The sequence below is a fragment of the Phaenicophaeus curvirostris genome, unplaced genomic scaffold (genome assembly GCF_032191515.1).
Source record: "Phaenicophaeus curvirostris isolate KB17595 unplaced genomic scaffold, BPBGC_Pcur_1.0 scaffold_46, whole genome shotgun sequence".
Taxonomy (NCBI): Eukaryota; Metazoa; Chordata; class Aves; order Cuculiformes; family Cuculidae; genus Phaenicophaeus; species Phaenicophaeus curvirostris.
Genome location: NW_027206669.1, coordinates 1061780 through 1078751, shown reverse-complemented (window position 1 = coordinate 1078751; position 16972 = coordinate 1061780). Strand labels below are relative to the sequence as shown.

Here is a 16972-nt window from a genome sequence, read left to right as displayed (position 1 = left end):
ATCCTTTATGCTTGTAACTTATTGTGTGAAAATCAAAAAGCATTCAAATGGAGTGTATTTGCAGAGCTCACTGCAAAGACAGAAGTCAGAAAAAAAGTGGAGGTCCTCTCTGGTTTTGTCATATATCTTCTTTGTTAGAACTTGAGACAAGAACTCAGAAAGGAGCAGGGAGGGAAGAGATTCCATTTTTTAAGTCAAAGAAGGAACCAAAGAGGACAATACTATTTTTAACAAAAGGCAAAGAGAGTTCTAGAGGAACAGGAAAGAAGGATGGACAAAAAATAGGAGAGGAGAAAAAAATGACCAAGAGAACCACCAAATTGTTTTGTGCTGAATCTCACTCAATATTTAATCCAAAATGATGATTACATTATACAGTGCTGCTTAAGAGAGGGACAAATCCCTATACTGTCACAAAAGAAACAATGTGGAATCTCAAGTGTTTACTAATGAGAGAGTCTGTTATCAAACATGGACTGTTAGTAAGACTTGTATTAAAAAACACCTTGATTTTTCAAAAAATGCGTTATGCAGGATAAGAGTCATCTGGATTTAAACGTCATGAAGGCAGATGAGACCATTAGCAATGGGATACAGTTAAACACACTTGCTCCAGAGAATTTCAGAAGGTTTTGCCAGTTCAGTTTGCCAGAGTGGGTGGGATAATTGACCTTCAGGCTGGGATAATTGACCTTGACCTGATGTGGATTTGTACTTTTCTGCACAGGGGGGCGTTTTATTCTTTTATCACATCAAAGATCTGCAGTATGAGACGAAAATCTGCGTTGATATCTTAAAACCCATATCCAGCCTCATATTCTCACCTGATTACGCTGTGCTTCTGCTTGTCACTGACCAGGTATAGCATTTGAGATAACGGCATTATATAATGGCATGTTCCTTTTATTCTGTATGTGCATGCTGGCACTGCCAGTATGAAATGTCTGTAATGTAATCACACAAGTCAACAAATTATACCAGAGGTAAACTTAGCCCATCTTGTGTTTGCAATGAAATCTTGGGCCTTGGGTACATCAGACCTACTGTGGCTATGCGGGAGACTTGTTCTGTGCATCTATCTGAATTTGTCTGGCCACCCAGTCAAAGATCCTTCTTTGACCAGCCTGATGTCCAGAAATCTTACACAAGAGTCCCAAATCCTCAAATTATCCCTGGTTTTCCAGACCTTTAATAATTTAAATTGGCATTTAAATGTGGTTTGTTTGGGTTTTTTTGTGGGGGTAACTTTGGTCACACTTTGTCTCTGATTTCACTCTCCTTTTGTAAAATGCGTAGAGAAGTTCTAAAATCTATGTCTACATTAGTTATGAATTGTTTCTAAAAGGTTTTGAGGTCTTTAGATAAAAACATCTTTTGAAGCTTAAGATTTATTATTTGTGTTTTATGTTGCTTTAGAATATTGATTGGTTTCTGGAGCAATACGAAATAGGGTGGTTTTAAATTAAAGCAGTTATGAGAAACAAAACTTGGAAACGTGACTAGCTGGATCACTCTCAAATGAACCATCCTGATTTTCAGCTAGTGTAAATTTATATAATTTACTAAATTCAGTTGAATTCTACTGGGCACTTTTTACCTCAATTTAGAGTAGAGTATGAAACTTTAAAGAGCTCAGGAAGATGAGTATTTTTTCTTGAAGTCTTTGACAGCTTTTAATGAGAAGTCTCATAGCCCAGGGATGGATTATCTCTCTCTGTTTGTCAGGGGACAATCTATGCTTACAAACCTGCCCACAGTGGAGAAGCTGTCAAACTCCTGGACACATGCAGTAGTTGTTTCCTGACAGCTGATTTTCTTACTCCAGGGGACAAGTACTGTGTGGTAAGAAATTATTTTCTTCCTTGTATATAATTGTGGCTCTTTTCAGATGACCAAAACGTTGGTAAGACACAAAATCAAAAGCCTTGCAGAGATCGTGACTGTTCTGGTGTTTGTTACAGTTGTGGAAAACCTTCTCATTACGGAATTAAATGGCATTAATTCAGGTATGGCCTATAGAAGGGTCAGAACTTGCCCTGGAATGCAGGGTGGATAATTCGCAGGCTGCTAAAATGTTGTATGGTTCTGCTGTTTATTTGCTGTCTCACTAGTGGTCAGGAACACAGCTGAGCAAAAGGTTGATTCAATTCAGAGAATAGATGTCGGAACAAGGAATCCCTGCTGATCTTTTCAGCCTCCAGCACAAACTGGAATAGCCTGAGAGATGCCTTTGTCCCAGGTCCAGGGACAACGAGGCATTACTCATGGATCTGTTCATTCTGAAATATTCCTTGCTTTCCTCCTATGTCTTGGACTCCTGCAACTGATTCATCTCAAGGCCATGAATTCTTCAAGTAGCCAGCCCTGAAATTCTGGGGTGTGAATCAATTAGTTTTGCTGATAATCTGTTTGTTTGTCAGTAACATGGGAATGACAAATTTTACCTGAGTCTGAATGAGTGATGTGAGGGTTGATTGATCTCTAGCCACACTTCACTGTGGAATTATAAAATTTCCTGGTTATAAGAAGGCCTCAAAAACATGATACACATAATTTTTCATGTGAGAAAACCAGATGTCACCTTAAGCCCTTTCCTGTGCAAACAAAATGATAAGCAGGTTTTCTATTGCAGGCTGAATGGTGGGAGTGCTAATATTGATCAAGCTTACATGTTTTGCCCTAGATTGTCTCATTCTGCTTAAAAAACATTCCTGTATTTGCATCAATTCACAGAAATGATTACACATTTTCCGTAGGTAGGCGTACCTTGCAGCAACTGGACTTAAAGGGAATTCAAGGTAATTTCAAGCAAAACTAGTAATCCTTGATCTGCTCTGCTCAGACACTATTTGAATTTATATTCTATAAAAGATCACTAGTCATTTCCAGACTATTTGGTTATTCCACTCTCTTTTGACTATGTTTTTTTCTCTGTTCAATAGTCTGTAACAATTTCAGGTGAAGTACAAGTTTGGTTCCTGGAAGATGGAACTTGCCTCAGCAAGCTCAACCTTGATATTCAGGTACACGCAACCAGGAGCTCATTTAGTGACTGATGCTTGAAGTTTTCTTTAGTATTTCTTAATTCATAGCATAATATTCCACAGATTTGGATCAACCTGTGGTGAGGAAAGATCAGTAGTGTCTCTGTACAACCCATGAAAGAGATTTAAAAATATTACGTTTACTTGAACTAATCATCTATTGAACTGGGCCATAAAGCAGAGGCAACATGTCAACCTCATGTCATAGAATCATTGAATGGTTTGGGTTGTTGTAGTGATGTGTCTTTAAGCACATATTTGTAAATAACAATCTAAATTTTTATAATATTTGATGAAATATTTATTTTTAATGAGTGTCAGAACTGAATGGAAAAGTTTTGAGTCTGTAAAAACTAAATGCCTTGAATGACCAGGCTCTTGAAACTGAGTTGATAAAAGTATTTAAAACTGTTAATGCTTTGTCCTGATTTAAGATGCATTCAAACCCTGAAATCTGACACAGTAAGAGACTCATCCCTTTCTGTAAGAGCTGTACACATAACAATGCACTCACTGTTTCATTGAGGTGGGACTTATTTCACTTTAAATGTGGGTATAATGATTTTTTTCTGAGGAGTGCAGAATTGGCTTTTGATATGTAGATACAGAGCATAGGGAAAAAAGCCAAGACGTCTCTAAAATACTTTGTTAAAAACAAGTTTTTTAGCTGAACCATTTGAGGTTTCTTCTTCAAATTTTAGGGACTTCTAAATAGTAAAAGAAGTCGCATACTAACATACAGAATAGTTGTAAAAAAAGGTATGGAACTGTTAATCATATTTTGTTTCTCAACTAGGCAACAGCTATGGCTTGCTGTCCCTCCTCCAGCAGCGTTGCTGTTGGGACCATAAGAGGTCAAATCTTATTTTCTTGATGTTACCAAAGCTGAAGCTCCACGGGTTGTTCACAGAATTTTTCTTTCCAAATTTCCAGTGTTGTCTTTGCAGTAAGTATGAAGCAGCAGGGGCAGTAATATTGTCAATCTGTTTCTTGAGTAACGCTGTTAGTTGAACAAAAAAACTGTTCAAGCTTTGATTCCAAAAATAACAAAGTAAAATATTTTAATGGTTTCAATTATTTTCCAACATATTCTGAATTGCTTGCAAGAGAGGTAGTGGCAGGATTTATATGAGAGAAATATAATAAACCTGTATTTTAAGAAGGTTTAACTGAGCACTGAAAATACTCATGTATAAGATCCTTTCTGGCAGATCACTGTGTGCAATAATTATGCACAATTCCATGTATCCAACTTTAGAGGGCCATTTCTCACTAGAAGTAAATTTAAGTTTTTGTGAAATTAAGTATAAGCCTTTTGGTCATCCCTTTTTATACGGTGGATTTTTATTACCATTGTTAATTATTCATTTGCTCACTGTTCTGGAATTTACCAGTCCTCCTGTAATAAGCTCTAGTGATCTAAAAGGCTTTTTTTGTTTGGTTGGTTGCTTTTTTCCATTATTGAAAAATCTGAGAGTATTTTACTTCTACTTTTTAAAAAATAAAATGGATATTGAACAGTTAAACTTTAATATTAGTCTGCCTGTTATTTGGAGACTCAGATGTGATCACTTTCCACAGCTACCTAAGATAAAACATTAAAAATAGATACGGAAAGCAACTCATTCAAGGTCAAATCAATATAAACAGAGCCATGTCTATTAAAAATAATATCAAAATCTGTATAGCCGTTTTATTTTTAAAAACATAAACTTCATTAAAGATTTGCTGAAGTTGTTAACAGACTGCTATGGAGCATCGTTAGCTTTAGATTGACCACCCACACAATTAGAAATTGCACTCATAACTGCACTTTATATCAGACCCTAATCCTGTAAACCTAGAAGCTGAAATTTCAGTTGCGTTTATGCCCTCAGTGAAGTCAGCAGAGTTATTGGAGTGGAATTATTTGACTCTTTTTATTGAGCTGTTTTCTATTTGGATTTTTTTTTCACCTAGTTATGACCAGAGTGGCCGGTTCCTCATCACTAGGGCTGCAGAAGGACATATCTTTATTCTAGATGCCCGGCCTTCAAAATTATTCCAAGTTCTTGGATATGTAGGTAATAAATGTTACAGCATTAACGACACTGTGTTTTCACTATTTACTGTATTTTAGGTGTACTTGCTTTTTTTTTTTTTTTATTTAGTTTTAGTTAGCAAAGGAGCAGGTAAGTCAGAGGGAAGAGAATGGATTAGCTAACCAGCTGATCACAACTCCAGCACAAAAGGAATAGTAGTGGCAAAGAACTTAAGACTTTTGTGGCTCATCTTGAGAGAATTTAGAGTAAAAATCATGATAGCTGGGTGCAATTGCCTGCCCCGGACATCTTTAACGTGAGGACTGCTGGAACTGTCAGCTTTGCTGCTGGATGCTAAAGAATAAAAATGATGGAATTTTAAGTCACAGAATAATTCTTCAGAAATTTGTGTATTTGTTTTTGCAGCCTCTCAATTCCACTAACGTTATACTTACAGATCGCATCTATAAGTATAGAACTTCATCATAACTTTAAGTGGTGGTTATCAGCAGAGAACCTCAAAATTGCTACAGTTCAAGCTGGATGTAAAGTCATATTTGAATGTTTAATGTCATAGTAACACTTAGCACTCTCAGTGCTGGATGCCTCTAGCTGAAGTTGTGTGCGTGCCGCACTTTCCAAAGCCAGGTTGTGGCTTGTCTGATATTTTCATGCAAGTTCCAAACTGTGTGGTTGAGCTGAGATGTGTCCTGAACACGGGTCTCTTTGTTTGATGTGATAACTCAGCAAAAACGTTACCGTGATTCAGTAACAATTTGCATTGATGTTCCCTACCTGCTTCAGCCTTAGCAGATGAAGTGCTGGATCTCTCTGTAGTTTCTGACTTCAACAAGGACTTAGTTGAAGTGGCGGCACTTCTTAATGTGGGAGCGGGCCAGAGAGCAAGACTGGAAGTTTTTTATCTACCTTCAGAACTCACAACAGGTAAGAATATATATTCTGTGATATTTTTCTAAGGGAAGATCATATTATTGCCATCCATTAACACAAATCTTAATCTCTTTCTTCATCTCCTCTGTACATTCTCCTGGGACATCATTTCTCATACAGCATTCGGTAGGCTTTATAGTCAGCTCAATCATTGCAAAATGTGATCTTTTAAGGGAAGGCCAAGGAAGGAAGAAGTAATTCATTTGCAGATTCACAAAGCCATCGCTTAACAACTACTTCTACTGGTGGTGGTTGTTATTGCTGTTATTATTACTATTGAGTGGGCAATGCCCGAAGCCAGTCACAGAGACCTTGTTCTAGGCATCACCCTTTTGCAGACTAGCATATCGGGTGTTCAAAGGGGAATCAATCCCACCAGCCTCTTCAAAGAATTATTATAGGTATGTAATAGCTCAGAAGGAAAATATTAAAGGTTGATCTATCTAAAAAAATAGTGATTCCCTGTCTTTGTTATAGCTTTTCTGTGTAAAAGCACCAAGGAAAAAGTCTACTGTGTTTAAAAAATATTACCTTGTGTCCCAATAGGAAATGTTAAAGAAACTTTCTATGAGAAAAGTGTCACTATGAGGAAAAGGGGGGGTGGGGGTTAAGGACGCCTAAGAAAGGCAAACTTCCATTCACCTTCTGGAAAACTGATATTCTTGGAATGATCAGTTCGGGGCACTTTCTGGAAACAGGTGGAAAACTAATTCAGTTGTCATGAGAGGTCTTAAATGCATAAATTTAACTAAGGCACAGCAGAGCAGGGTAAATCAGGGTATGCAAACAATTACATCACTGTGGTTAAACCGTTTCTAGGACTTCTTTAGAGCTGTCTCTCTGCTTCACTGCAGTGTGCTAGATTGGCACGACCCCCAGAGTAAGTGTCAAACCTAGGTGTCTTAATTCCTAGTCTCCTTGAAAACTCACATAATGCTCACTCCTTGCTGAGACTGATTTTCTTAATTACTTGATGGGTGAAGCACCTGCATTAGTGGTAATGATGCCTTTTCCTCCCTGTTTCTTTTTTCACGCTTCTAGATAATGATGAGTATGTTAATGACCAAGGAATGTTTGATGCTAGTGCCATTAAACAGGAGCGTTATGATCTGGATTGCCCTTTGAGCTCAGCAGTCAGATTGAAGGATAATATTGTGTATGGTTACTGTACCTCTGGACTTTTCATCTGTAAATATCATCTCACTGAAAAGGTAATTTTCTGAAGCTGCTTTATTTTGGGTGATGGTTAAATACCATCAAACAAAGGCTGTAGCTGAAGTTAATATAGCAGGATATTATCATAAAAAGTCATCTCTGCACTCAAAATATCTACTCCATCCATAAACATCAACTTTTAGTATCCTACCACCTGCTCAGAAATCTGGCAAAAGCAATCTTCTTGTTTGATTACAGAGAAAGCCAAATGTTGCTTCTTAAAACTTGTACAGCTTGCAGGCACTTCATGTGTAGCTTCTGTGTTGGAGCTGTGCTTTTGTGCAGTCTGCTGAGTAACTGGAGTATCCAGCTCTTAAAAGCACTGAGCCCATGTGAGCCCATGACTCTAAGACACAACTGCAAACCCAGCTCAGCCCTGCCTGAAATGAAGTAGTGGTCACTGTCATTGCCTGCTGATGAACTGGACCTCTCTGTAGCTCATAGGTCTCCCCCAGTTTGAGTCAGGTCAAGGAAGAAGGTGAATTCCAAAGGTGGGCATTCCTCCTTGACAACTCTGGGCCCAGGCACATAAAAACACACAGACCCTTTTGAAGAGATGAGAAGCAAATCATCGTAGCAATGTTACTGCTTCCTGAGCTCAGAAATCCAAGTGTTTGGATTGTAAATCACCACATGTGATAACCCACAAAACTGCCATCAGCCTTCTCAAAATGGCATAGACATCTCCATAATCTGAACTGCTGCTAACGTTTTCTTTGTTCGGCAGACTATATCGGAAGACCCATCAGTATTTTTATCAGAGAAGAGGATTCGTAGCAATCAGTTTGGATCGGGGATCCTCTGTTTATCACCCAACGGCCGGTGGCTGGCATCAGCAGCGAACGATGGTGTTTTGTTCGTCTATCACACTCCTACTATGGTAGGTAGGCATCCAGGTACAGGCTTTGTTTGGTGTACGCGAGGAAGAGGTGTGCAAGCTACTTTCTTTCACTGGAAGCTTTTCTTTGCTTGAATATAAAGTGTTCCAGAAAAATTTACGTTGAACATGAACTGTCATAACATTATATAGTACAATTGTTTTTATAACTGATGATTATACAAACTACTTACTTTCTTCTCCAGCAAATCTTGGGGTAGATAATTTTACTACTTTTCGTTATCATCACCTGCAAAATTAGTATTCTAGAAACTTGTCCCATCTGTAGTCAAAAATCACAAAATCATAAATCCTAGGCTTTTATATACTTCGTGTTGACATTTTGGATTGACTTCTATAAGAAAATACAGAAGCATAGTTTATAGACATACCCTGTTACAAAAACATATTTACTCATACTGCTTCTGTGACTTTTCTAGGATATACTCGCTCGTATGCATTGTCACTCATATCAAGGAGGAGGAATCAGATCCACGGTATTTTCTCTGGATAGCAAATTTATCCTTGTTATTGGGAAAAATGATGGTGCCCTGGTGTGCCTGAAATGGAAGTATGTATAATATTGATGGTGTGAATTTTTGTATCCTGACAGGCAAATTTTGCATCTATTTGTGATTCTAGACTTTTTATTAGTCTCAAAGTAAGGTTAAGAATTAGATGAAGTCACTCCTCTCATCCTTAGAGGTAGCTTCCCTAGCTCATTTAAAGCTTCCCACCAGTGTTGTGGAGAATGTCTTGGACTTTGGGTGCGGTTGCAATACAAGATAAAGGAGTGTCTTCTGATAAGCATTACCCATAATAAGCTGCTTATCACTCTCAAATAAACCATCTGGAATGGGGTGTCTGAGGATCTAAGCCATATAATCTCATGAGATACCATTTTATTTCAGTGATTAGGGGACATTACAGATTTAATGGGAGGGAATTGAACTGTGCCCATAGAGAGCTCTTAGCAAACATTAGGAGTGAGGGACACGTGAAACTACAGCTTTTCTGTGGTATAACAAATGTTCAGGCAGATGCATAAATGGAAGATGGGTCCACCAGAGTGGTATTTCTACTCTGGGTAATGAATCTTTCAGAATTTCTAATTCTGAAGAAACTTCACTTAATTATGAATGCTAGAACTCAAACAATATTAAATCATATGTAAAAATATTGAATAGGCATTTTTGAACAACTTAGTAATTTTGTTATATGGAATATTTAATAATTTGTCCTTTATTATAAGACATAAAAATACATCAATTTATTTTCTATTTACTAGGAAGGTAAAGAATACTGAAGCTGAGGAAGCTGATCTTCACTGGCGATCTCTTCTTGCTATACTGAACAAGTCCACTTCAAATGAAAATACTGTTTTACAATCCATGGCAGAACGGCATTTTGACCCAGAATCCACAGCAGAATCACTTCCAGAAGGGAAATTTAAGGTGGGGTGGTTTTTTTATTTTTAGGGAAGCGGGGGGAAGGTTTGATCATTCTCCTAAAATTGCACATGATAAAAACTGTCCTCCAAACAAACTCTGATCCTTTTGCAGAAGTAGCAAAATACTCCCAAGGATAGGCTGAATATGCTTAATTCTTAATTTGTAGAATAGCATAAACAAGGAAATGGAATAGTTATGGGAAGATGGCATTCACAGCTTCAGTTTCACATGGTTTCTTCAGCCACAGAAAACTCTGTGAAAGTCAATTTCTCCTCATGTGAAATTATTTGTCATTTCCAGTGTGATATTACTGCTATACATTGTGTGTTGTTTGTTTTCCTGTTGAAATCAAGCAAAGCAGCAATTACAGAAGTTAGTAATGTCAGGCCATTTGAGTCAAAAGGCTTTGCATAACAGCAAGGGTTTTCTGGACCAAATCTGGAGCCTGGTTAGGGAATAAAAATATTGTAACATTCTCTTTAATGACGTGGTGGTGCTTCTAATGTGAGTCCAATTTTTATTTTATTTTGGTCTCTCTCTTATTCTCTCTAAGTACCTGAGATGGATGTTTATATCCTTAATTTCAGGATGCATCGCTTAAATCTTCCAATGTAGAGGTGACAGAGGAAGACGGAAACGTCACCAGTTCATATTCAGCCAATACCAATGAAATGACGTGGATAGATCAGAAAATGAAGAAGGTACTTTGATAGAACAAGTAATAATCAAAACAGGAGTTTTCAAGAGTCAGTAGTGATTTGAATTATGTGCTGTAAAGTAATCTACTTTCTAAAGCTCTTCTGACATTTGGGCCTCCCTTTAAGGCGTTGCCATCTAGACCTTTAGAAAAGTTAGGGTCAACGTTATAAACACACCAGAGCAGGTACTGAGCACAATAGGAGCTCTAAAGGCCAAAAGGCCACTTCTACACAAGGAGTAAATGAAAAAAAAAAGAAATTGCCAGAGAAATCGGCTTCCTTTAGAAACTTGTAAAGATGTTTTTCTTCTAAATGTCAAGAAGTTACACTGAAGATTATTACCAGAAACCAAGCAGGTGCTTCTTCCCAAGGGCCAGAATAAAAAATTCTACAGCACTGATAAATCAATAGTCAACAATATGACATTAATTGCAAACCCCCTGAGGTTTGTTTCAGGTTAAGGTTGAGGTGAGTATGATGTGGAACCAAAGTTTTTTAAGAGTAAAAGTTCATCAAAGATCTAATAGTGTGCAGAGAGGGGATTTAGTGCTTTGTGAGTCTGGAAATTGCTATATTAATGTTAACATAGATAATTTTTTTCCTCAGAAATATGAATTATGGGTGGTAGCAGGTTCATTTTGTTATGAACCAGAGCTGTATATATTCTCCAGCTTCTCGGGCTCAATGATAAGATGAAATATCATTGCTTTCTGTGTGATCTCAGGAGTGACTTTCTTTCTTTCCTTACTTTAAGCTCTGTTTCTGTATAACCAGTTTACAGTGTGAACTGGGTGTACAATCATTTTTCTTTTTAGCAGTTCTAAGAATCAACCTATTGAATTAAGCTTATGTCTATTTCAGTTATTAATCCCTTCTGAGTTTTGTTTTCTGTACAGATAATGTTCCTTTAGATCACTTCAGTCGTTTCCTGGGTTATTTTTTATTTTCAAAAATATATCTGTTGTATGTCAGGTCATTAGAGAAGAGACTGAGAGGTTTGCTAACCAGAAGAAAGAGCTGCAAATGGGAATTAAAAAGCTGCATGAAACTGTGAGTTTCTTACAAGTGTAATGGCTTAGCTTACAGTTTTGTTTACATGTACACTTCCTTTACAACTATCAGCTCTAGTGCTTAGTTACATTTTTGTCATAAACACTGAGCAGACAGGTAATAGAGAGATTTGTCTCTTCAGGGACAGCGTGCTGAACCTGTCAGGAACAACTGTCTGGTTCTGAGGTTCCTTTGCTCCAACTAAAAAATTTGTACCACCCTTATATCTTGAGCAATCTATCCCCTCAGCAGGCTAGTTTCTGCTGGTCTAACAGCCTTCCGTTATAGAAACTGTCATCCTCTCCTCTTCCTTCTCCAGTTTGTTTTCCAGTTGCTCAGCTCCCAGCATATCCTGCTGCATGGGGCTGTTCCTCCCCAGATGCAGGATTTTGCATTTCCCTTTGTTGAACTGCATGAGATAGATAAAAACTTTTGAAAGTTCTCAGAACTAAAGAATGAACAATTCCATGCTACAGATTCTTAGAAAGTATGCACAACTCCACATATAACATCCAAATGAGCTTTAAGGGAAGGATGAAATATATTCACATAGTAGTCTCTGTCACTAGGTACAGGCAGCACGTTCTACCAATTACCATGAAGCAGTTAAAAGTGGAGGCAATTAAAATGATTTTCTCTGTTATCAAGTTCCACAGTGTTAAAACCAGTGTTTCCTCTATTCACATTCGAATTACTTTTTATTCCTTATACTTATTTTTTAAAAAAACAGATTCAGAAAATGATGCATGAAAATGAACTGGTGCCAGACATTGAGAAACTGGAGCAGCAGGAGTTCAACCTGGATGTAGAAGAACAGGAAAGAGCACAAGAAAAGGCTGAAGAAGAAGTGGCCAGGGTATGATAGAGTGGAAAGAGAACATTTTAAAACTAGCAGTGAAAAGGAGAAGCAATAACTGAAGAATAGAAGATGATCTCAAAGTTGTTCACTGTTGAGAAGCAGGAAAGCGTAAAAGTATTTTAAGTCACTTTTTGAAGCAGGTGAATCTGCTAATGCAGATATTGCCAGTTGGAATATGATCTATGCCAGAAACTGTAAATCTGGCACTGTGACCTTGGGTACAGCGCTGCTTAAGTTCTGGAATGCTTTTCTTCACATATGAAATGACACCTTTCAGTAGCAGTAGTATGCAATATCATTTTTGGAGAAGATAGCTGCAGTAGTCTAAGATTATGAAATACGGGTAATTCATTTAATCTGCCAGGTTTGTTTCAACAACTCAATACAAATTGCCTATATCTTGTTGGTTTGCACCACATGTCATTATTTTCTTTTCTGTATCTTGAAAGGTGAGGAAGGAGATTGAAATGGAGAATTTAGCCAACTGCTATTTGCAGAGTGTCATCAAACATGAGTGCTGGGATCCAATGTGTGTAAAAGGACGTGCTGTTAAGGTAACCATCACTTTCTAACTCACTTACTGCAGTAGTTTATTGATTCCTTAAGGTACTGAAACAAAATAAATAGAAGTATAACACATTTCTGGTTTGCTTATGGTATGAGGAAAAAAACCACTTCTTTCCAGGGCTCATGCAAATCTTTCATTCTGTTGATTTTGACCGAGCCTGGCTGATTTTGCCTTTTAAAGTGGATAAATGTGCTAATAAGCAAATAAGTAACTCCTTAGTTCCTAGATACTAGAGAATATCTTCATGCAGTGTTGCTAAAAGGCGAAGGTAAATATTATATTTCTGTGTTGGGTCAGTAGGACTTCTGCAACACAGAATGTAAAAGCAAAATTTAACCCTGATTTTGCCTATTTTAAACAGAGGGATATTAGTCAAACTAGTGATACTAGATTATCTCAAGGGTGGTTAAAGACCGAGTAATTTTACCAAAAATCTTGTCCTGGTTGAATTCTGTGAATAAAGAGGACATAGCCAGAGGTTATTTAAAAAAAAAAATAAATAAAGGCAGCAAATTTTAAACCAACCATTTTTACTACCAAAAAGGCAAGTGGTTTTTTTCTGACTCCTATATTCTTGCTGGATTGTCTACATTAATTGATCATCAATATTATTTCTGATTTTAAGAAGCCTCTGTAACTATTTAGCATTCAGTTTTTGGACAAATGAATTAACAGATGTGTTCTGAAGAAGTTTTTACCTTGGGTGTTTTTGTTTTCTAAAAAAAAAATATAATTGAACAGTGCTTCCATATAGCTTCTGAAGTGAAAAATTATCCAATGAAGGAACGTACTGAAGAAGAACTGAAAATTCTGGAGAAAGTTCTCCAGTTAAAGAAGATTGAGACAGCTGATGATGAGGTACAATCCCTTTGAAGTACTGCATATAGGCATTTCAGATCAGAATGCTCTGAGTTGGCATCTTAACCCCTTTTTTACATAGACACATTTCTTGGGTCCGTTTTCGCTGTAGAAATACTTCCCTAAAAATTTGAAGATATTCGTAAAGATGAAATGTTGTGGTTTTACTTAGAACAAATGCATTAGTATTGAAGAATCACAGAAGAGCTGAGGTTAGATAAGCCATTTGGAAGTCATCTACTCCAGCCCACCTAGAACAATTTACTCAGCTCCATGTCCAGTCAGGTTTGGAATATCTCCAAGGATGGAGGATTCCATAACCTCTATAGGCTACCTTCTCCCATGTTTGACAACCTTCAGAGGAAATGTGTTTCATTATATTTAAGTTGGATGTTCTGTATTTTGATGTATAACCATTTCCTTTCAATCTGTCACCGACACCGCTGAGAAGAGTCTGGCTCTGTTGTCCTTACTCCTCAGGTTTTTATATGTGTTATTAAACACCACCCCCCAAGCCTCCTCCTTCTTGAGGCTAAACAATCCCAGCACGCTCAGCTTCTTTTCACATATTAGGTGCTTCAAACCCTTAATTGTATTAGTGGCCTATCGCTGGGTTTGCTCCGGAATGCCCGTGTCTTTCTTGTACTGGGGATCCTACAACTGGACCAAATATTCTGTATATGTTCACTTCAACTTGTGGGTTTTTGATCACTGGGCTTAATTGCAGAATATGATCTCTAGAGTTTTTTCATACGTGTGCCACTGGTTCGTATACAAAATTAACACAGTTGTCATGTTTGTGATATTCAGACTCAGAAGAAAAATCCTGAGACTGAGTCTGAGACTGTATTACTTGAGGAAGAACGAGAGAAGACAGAAGACATCTATCCTGTACCACCAACTGGACTTGCACAGTAGGGAGCAGAAAGTCAATCAGATAGTGTTATTAAAGGTGATGTCTTTTCAAGTTTGTATTACTGTAGTGGCACTGCCACACCTTTGGGTTCTCATAGCAGTCACAGACGCTCAGATTTTGGGTGTACTGACACTACAATGGAGAGTTGCACAGGCCACTGTGTTACAGATAAATGCACATCGTGCAGCAAAGCACCATGTGGATTTGCCAGCTCAGGTGTGGAAGAAAAACGTTTTTATGAAATTGGTTACCCAATTTGAGAGTATTTCTATTTGTCCTCTGGTGTTTGTATAGCTGGCTTGCACAGCTCAGCATGCCTGTGGAAACATGACCTCTTTCCATACTATTTGCTGCTGAATGAAAGTTCAGCTGTATCCTCACACCATTTCATTTCTTTACAGTCTTATCAGCCCTTCATTTGGAGCCTTCAGTGTTTCTGTTATTTAATATTCTTTACTATCCGACTCTCCCTTCTCTTACCCTGGCCTGTTTATTAAGCAGTAAACATGCTACATAAAAGGCTTCTTATGAAGATGATCTGCAAGGGCAGAAGTGGTTAAACAACAGTAAAGCATTGCCTCATCAGAGCTCTTTAAGGCTACAACTGGTAGCAGAGCTCAACAGTTATGCGTTGTAATACATAAAATCTAGTAGATACACTAGTTTTTAAAGCAGATGGGGAAGAAACACAAGGAGCAATTTTAGATGTAAGTTTGGATGTAACGAGATCTTTCTACTGTGTGGCTTTCAAGATGCATACGATATATCTAATAGCAGACAAGTCTGCTGTGTTCTTGGCCAGTGCAGTGAATTTGCTGAGAGTTAGATAGGTAGCTGACAAACACTTGAGCACAGCCTTTTGTCTCCCAGCAACACTTTATGTTATCTGCCATCCTGCCTTACTACATCATAACTTATTATTGTATTAGAAACCAATGAAATAATCATGGCCACAAAAATATTTATTGTAATACAAATTGCAGACAGCTAAGCATCTCAAAATGTAAAATCTGGTGATAGAACTGAAATCCTTTCCATGTTTCATTTTATTAAATTGATGTAGTAGGAGACACACATAGTTTTCTCTCTTAATATTCTGTTCTGCTTTGTTGAGGTCAATTCTGTAGGCTAAAGGAAGAATTTAAGCACCGAGAATATATGATTTTTAAAATCATTGTAAGGTCTTAGCTGTTTTAAAAAAATAGTTTACGACTTTTGTTTATTTATTTAATGAGGGAATTTTTCTTACATATGCCAGGCAGAAAATCACATAAAAGCATTATTGAAACTGCAGGATGAATCACTTAAAAATCAGGAAAATATGTCCTTAGCGTGTATGTCCCTTAAAAGTATGCCCCTCTACCTGTGATTTACAGTCTCTAGATTTATAGGTCATGTGTTTTTTTCCTTTGAGGCCCCTTCTTTCAGCCAAAGAATTCAAAAACAAGCAAATAGAATTTTCTATCCAGTGTTTGCAGCAATATGCAGCAATAAAAATTTCTATGCGGGAAAAAAACCCCACGAATGATAGTTTGCCCACCTCTATTTAACAAAGCTTGAACTCTGCCTATATGATTTTCATTAAAGGGCTTTACCAGTTTATCTCCCTGTCACACATACAATTACACACATTTATGGTTTTGATGGCTTGAGGAGTGGTCCCATAATCATGGATGGATGTGACCTGTGCCATATTGCTGTTTCCCTTTTTGGTATTTCAGGACATCATTTACAAACTGAAAACTGCTTTTAATAAGGAATTTGACATAGTTGCACAACAAAAGGAGCAGGAGATAGAACGAGTGAAAGAAAGAAACCTGAGGATCCGAGAAATCTTGGAACAACTTGATCTGCAGTTGGAAGTGTGGGAGCCAGCTCTTACAGATGATGAGATACCAGAGCGAGCACTCACAGTTCAGGATTCAGAGGTGTTTGAAAAATGAATCTTTCTCTTTCACCTACTCAAATATATTTATTTAATTCCTGTCATTGCCAGACATTGAAAAGCTGAAAACAGATGTGTCTGTGTACTTAAAATCATCTTTTTGTCTCTTTTGCTTCCCTTCACTCTTTAGGGAGAAAACTTATAATAAGTCAATCCAAAATGAATAAGATGTATACAATCTTAGTTCGTTGATGTTAAGTTTTTAATTGGCTATAAATTAGGTAGATATTCCCCCTGTTCCTGAGTGTAAGATTCAAGCCAGGCTTGGAGGGTTTACTTCCATAGATAAGGGTTTCTCTGTTTATTCTGAGCACCATTTTGAGACTAAGTAGTTTTAGACTAAGTGTGTGGGTACTAAACCGTGCTTAGTACTGTAATTATAAATTGAAATGATAATTTATAAAGAAGCACCATGCTTCTTATACAATATATTCCACCAATCTCATGCTCTTTTGGTCAGTCTTTCCCAATTCTCTCTGTTCTCTCACCAGTTCGTGTTATTCACTGTCAGAAAAGGTA

General features: G+C 37.4%; 1 protein-coding gene across 1 annotated transcript in view; it reads left to right on the top strand.

The window, feature by feature from the left end:
* Positions 1-16972, top strand: part of LOC138733921 (uncharacterized) — a 79140-nt gene that overhangs the window by 49801 nt on the left and 12367 nt on the right. Inside the window, 19 exon segments of the mRNA XM_069881438.1 lie at positions 728-859; positions 1726-1842; positions 2943-3023; positions 3841-3906; positions 3908-3990; positions 5004-5107; positions 5870-6010; positions 7058-7227; positions 7959-8111; positions 8549-8679; positions 9397-9562; positions 10147-10260; positions 11230-11307; positions 12038-12163; positions 12616-12720; positions 13476-13592; positions 14403-14470; positions 14472-14544; positions 16230-16436. Coding sequence (XP_069737539.1) covers positions 728-859; positions 1726-1842; positions 2943-3023; positions 3841-3906; positions 3908-3990; positions 5004-5107; positions 5870-6010; positions 7058-7227; positions 7959-8111; positions 8549-8679; positions 9397-9562; positions 10147-10260; positions 11230-11307; positions 12038-12163; positions 12616-12720; positions 13476-13592; positions 14403-14470; positions 14472-14544; positions 16230-16436 — 2232 coding nt within the window.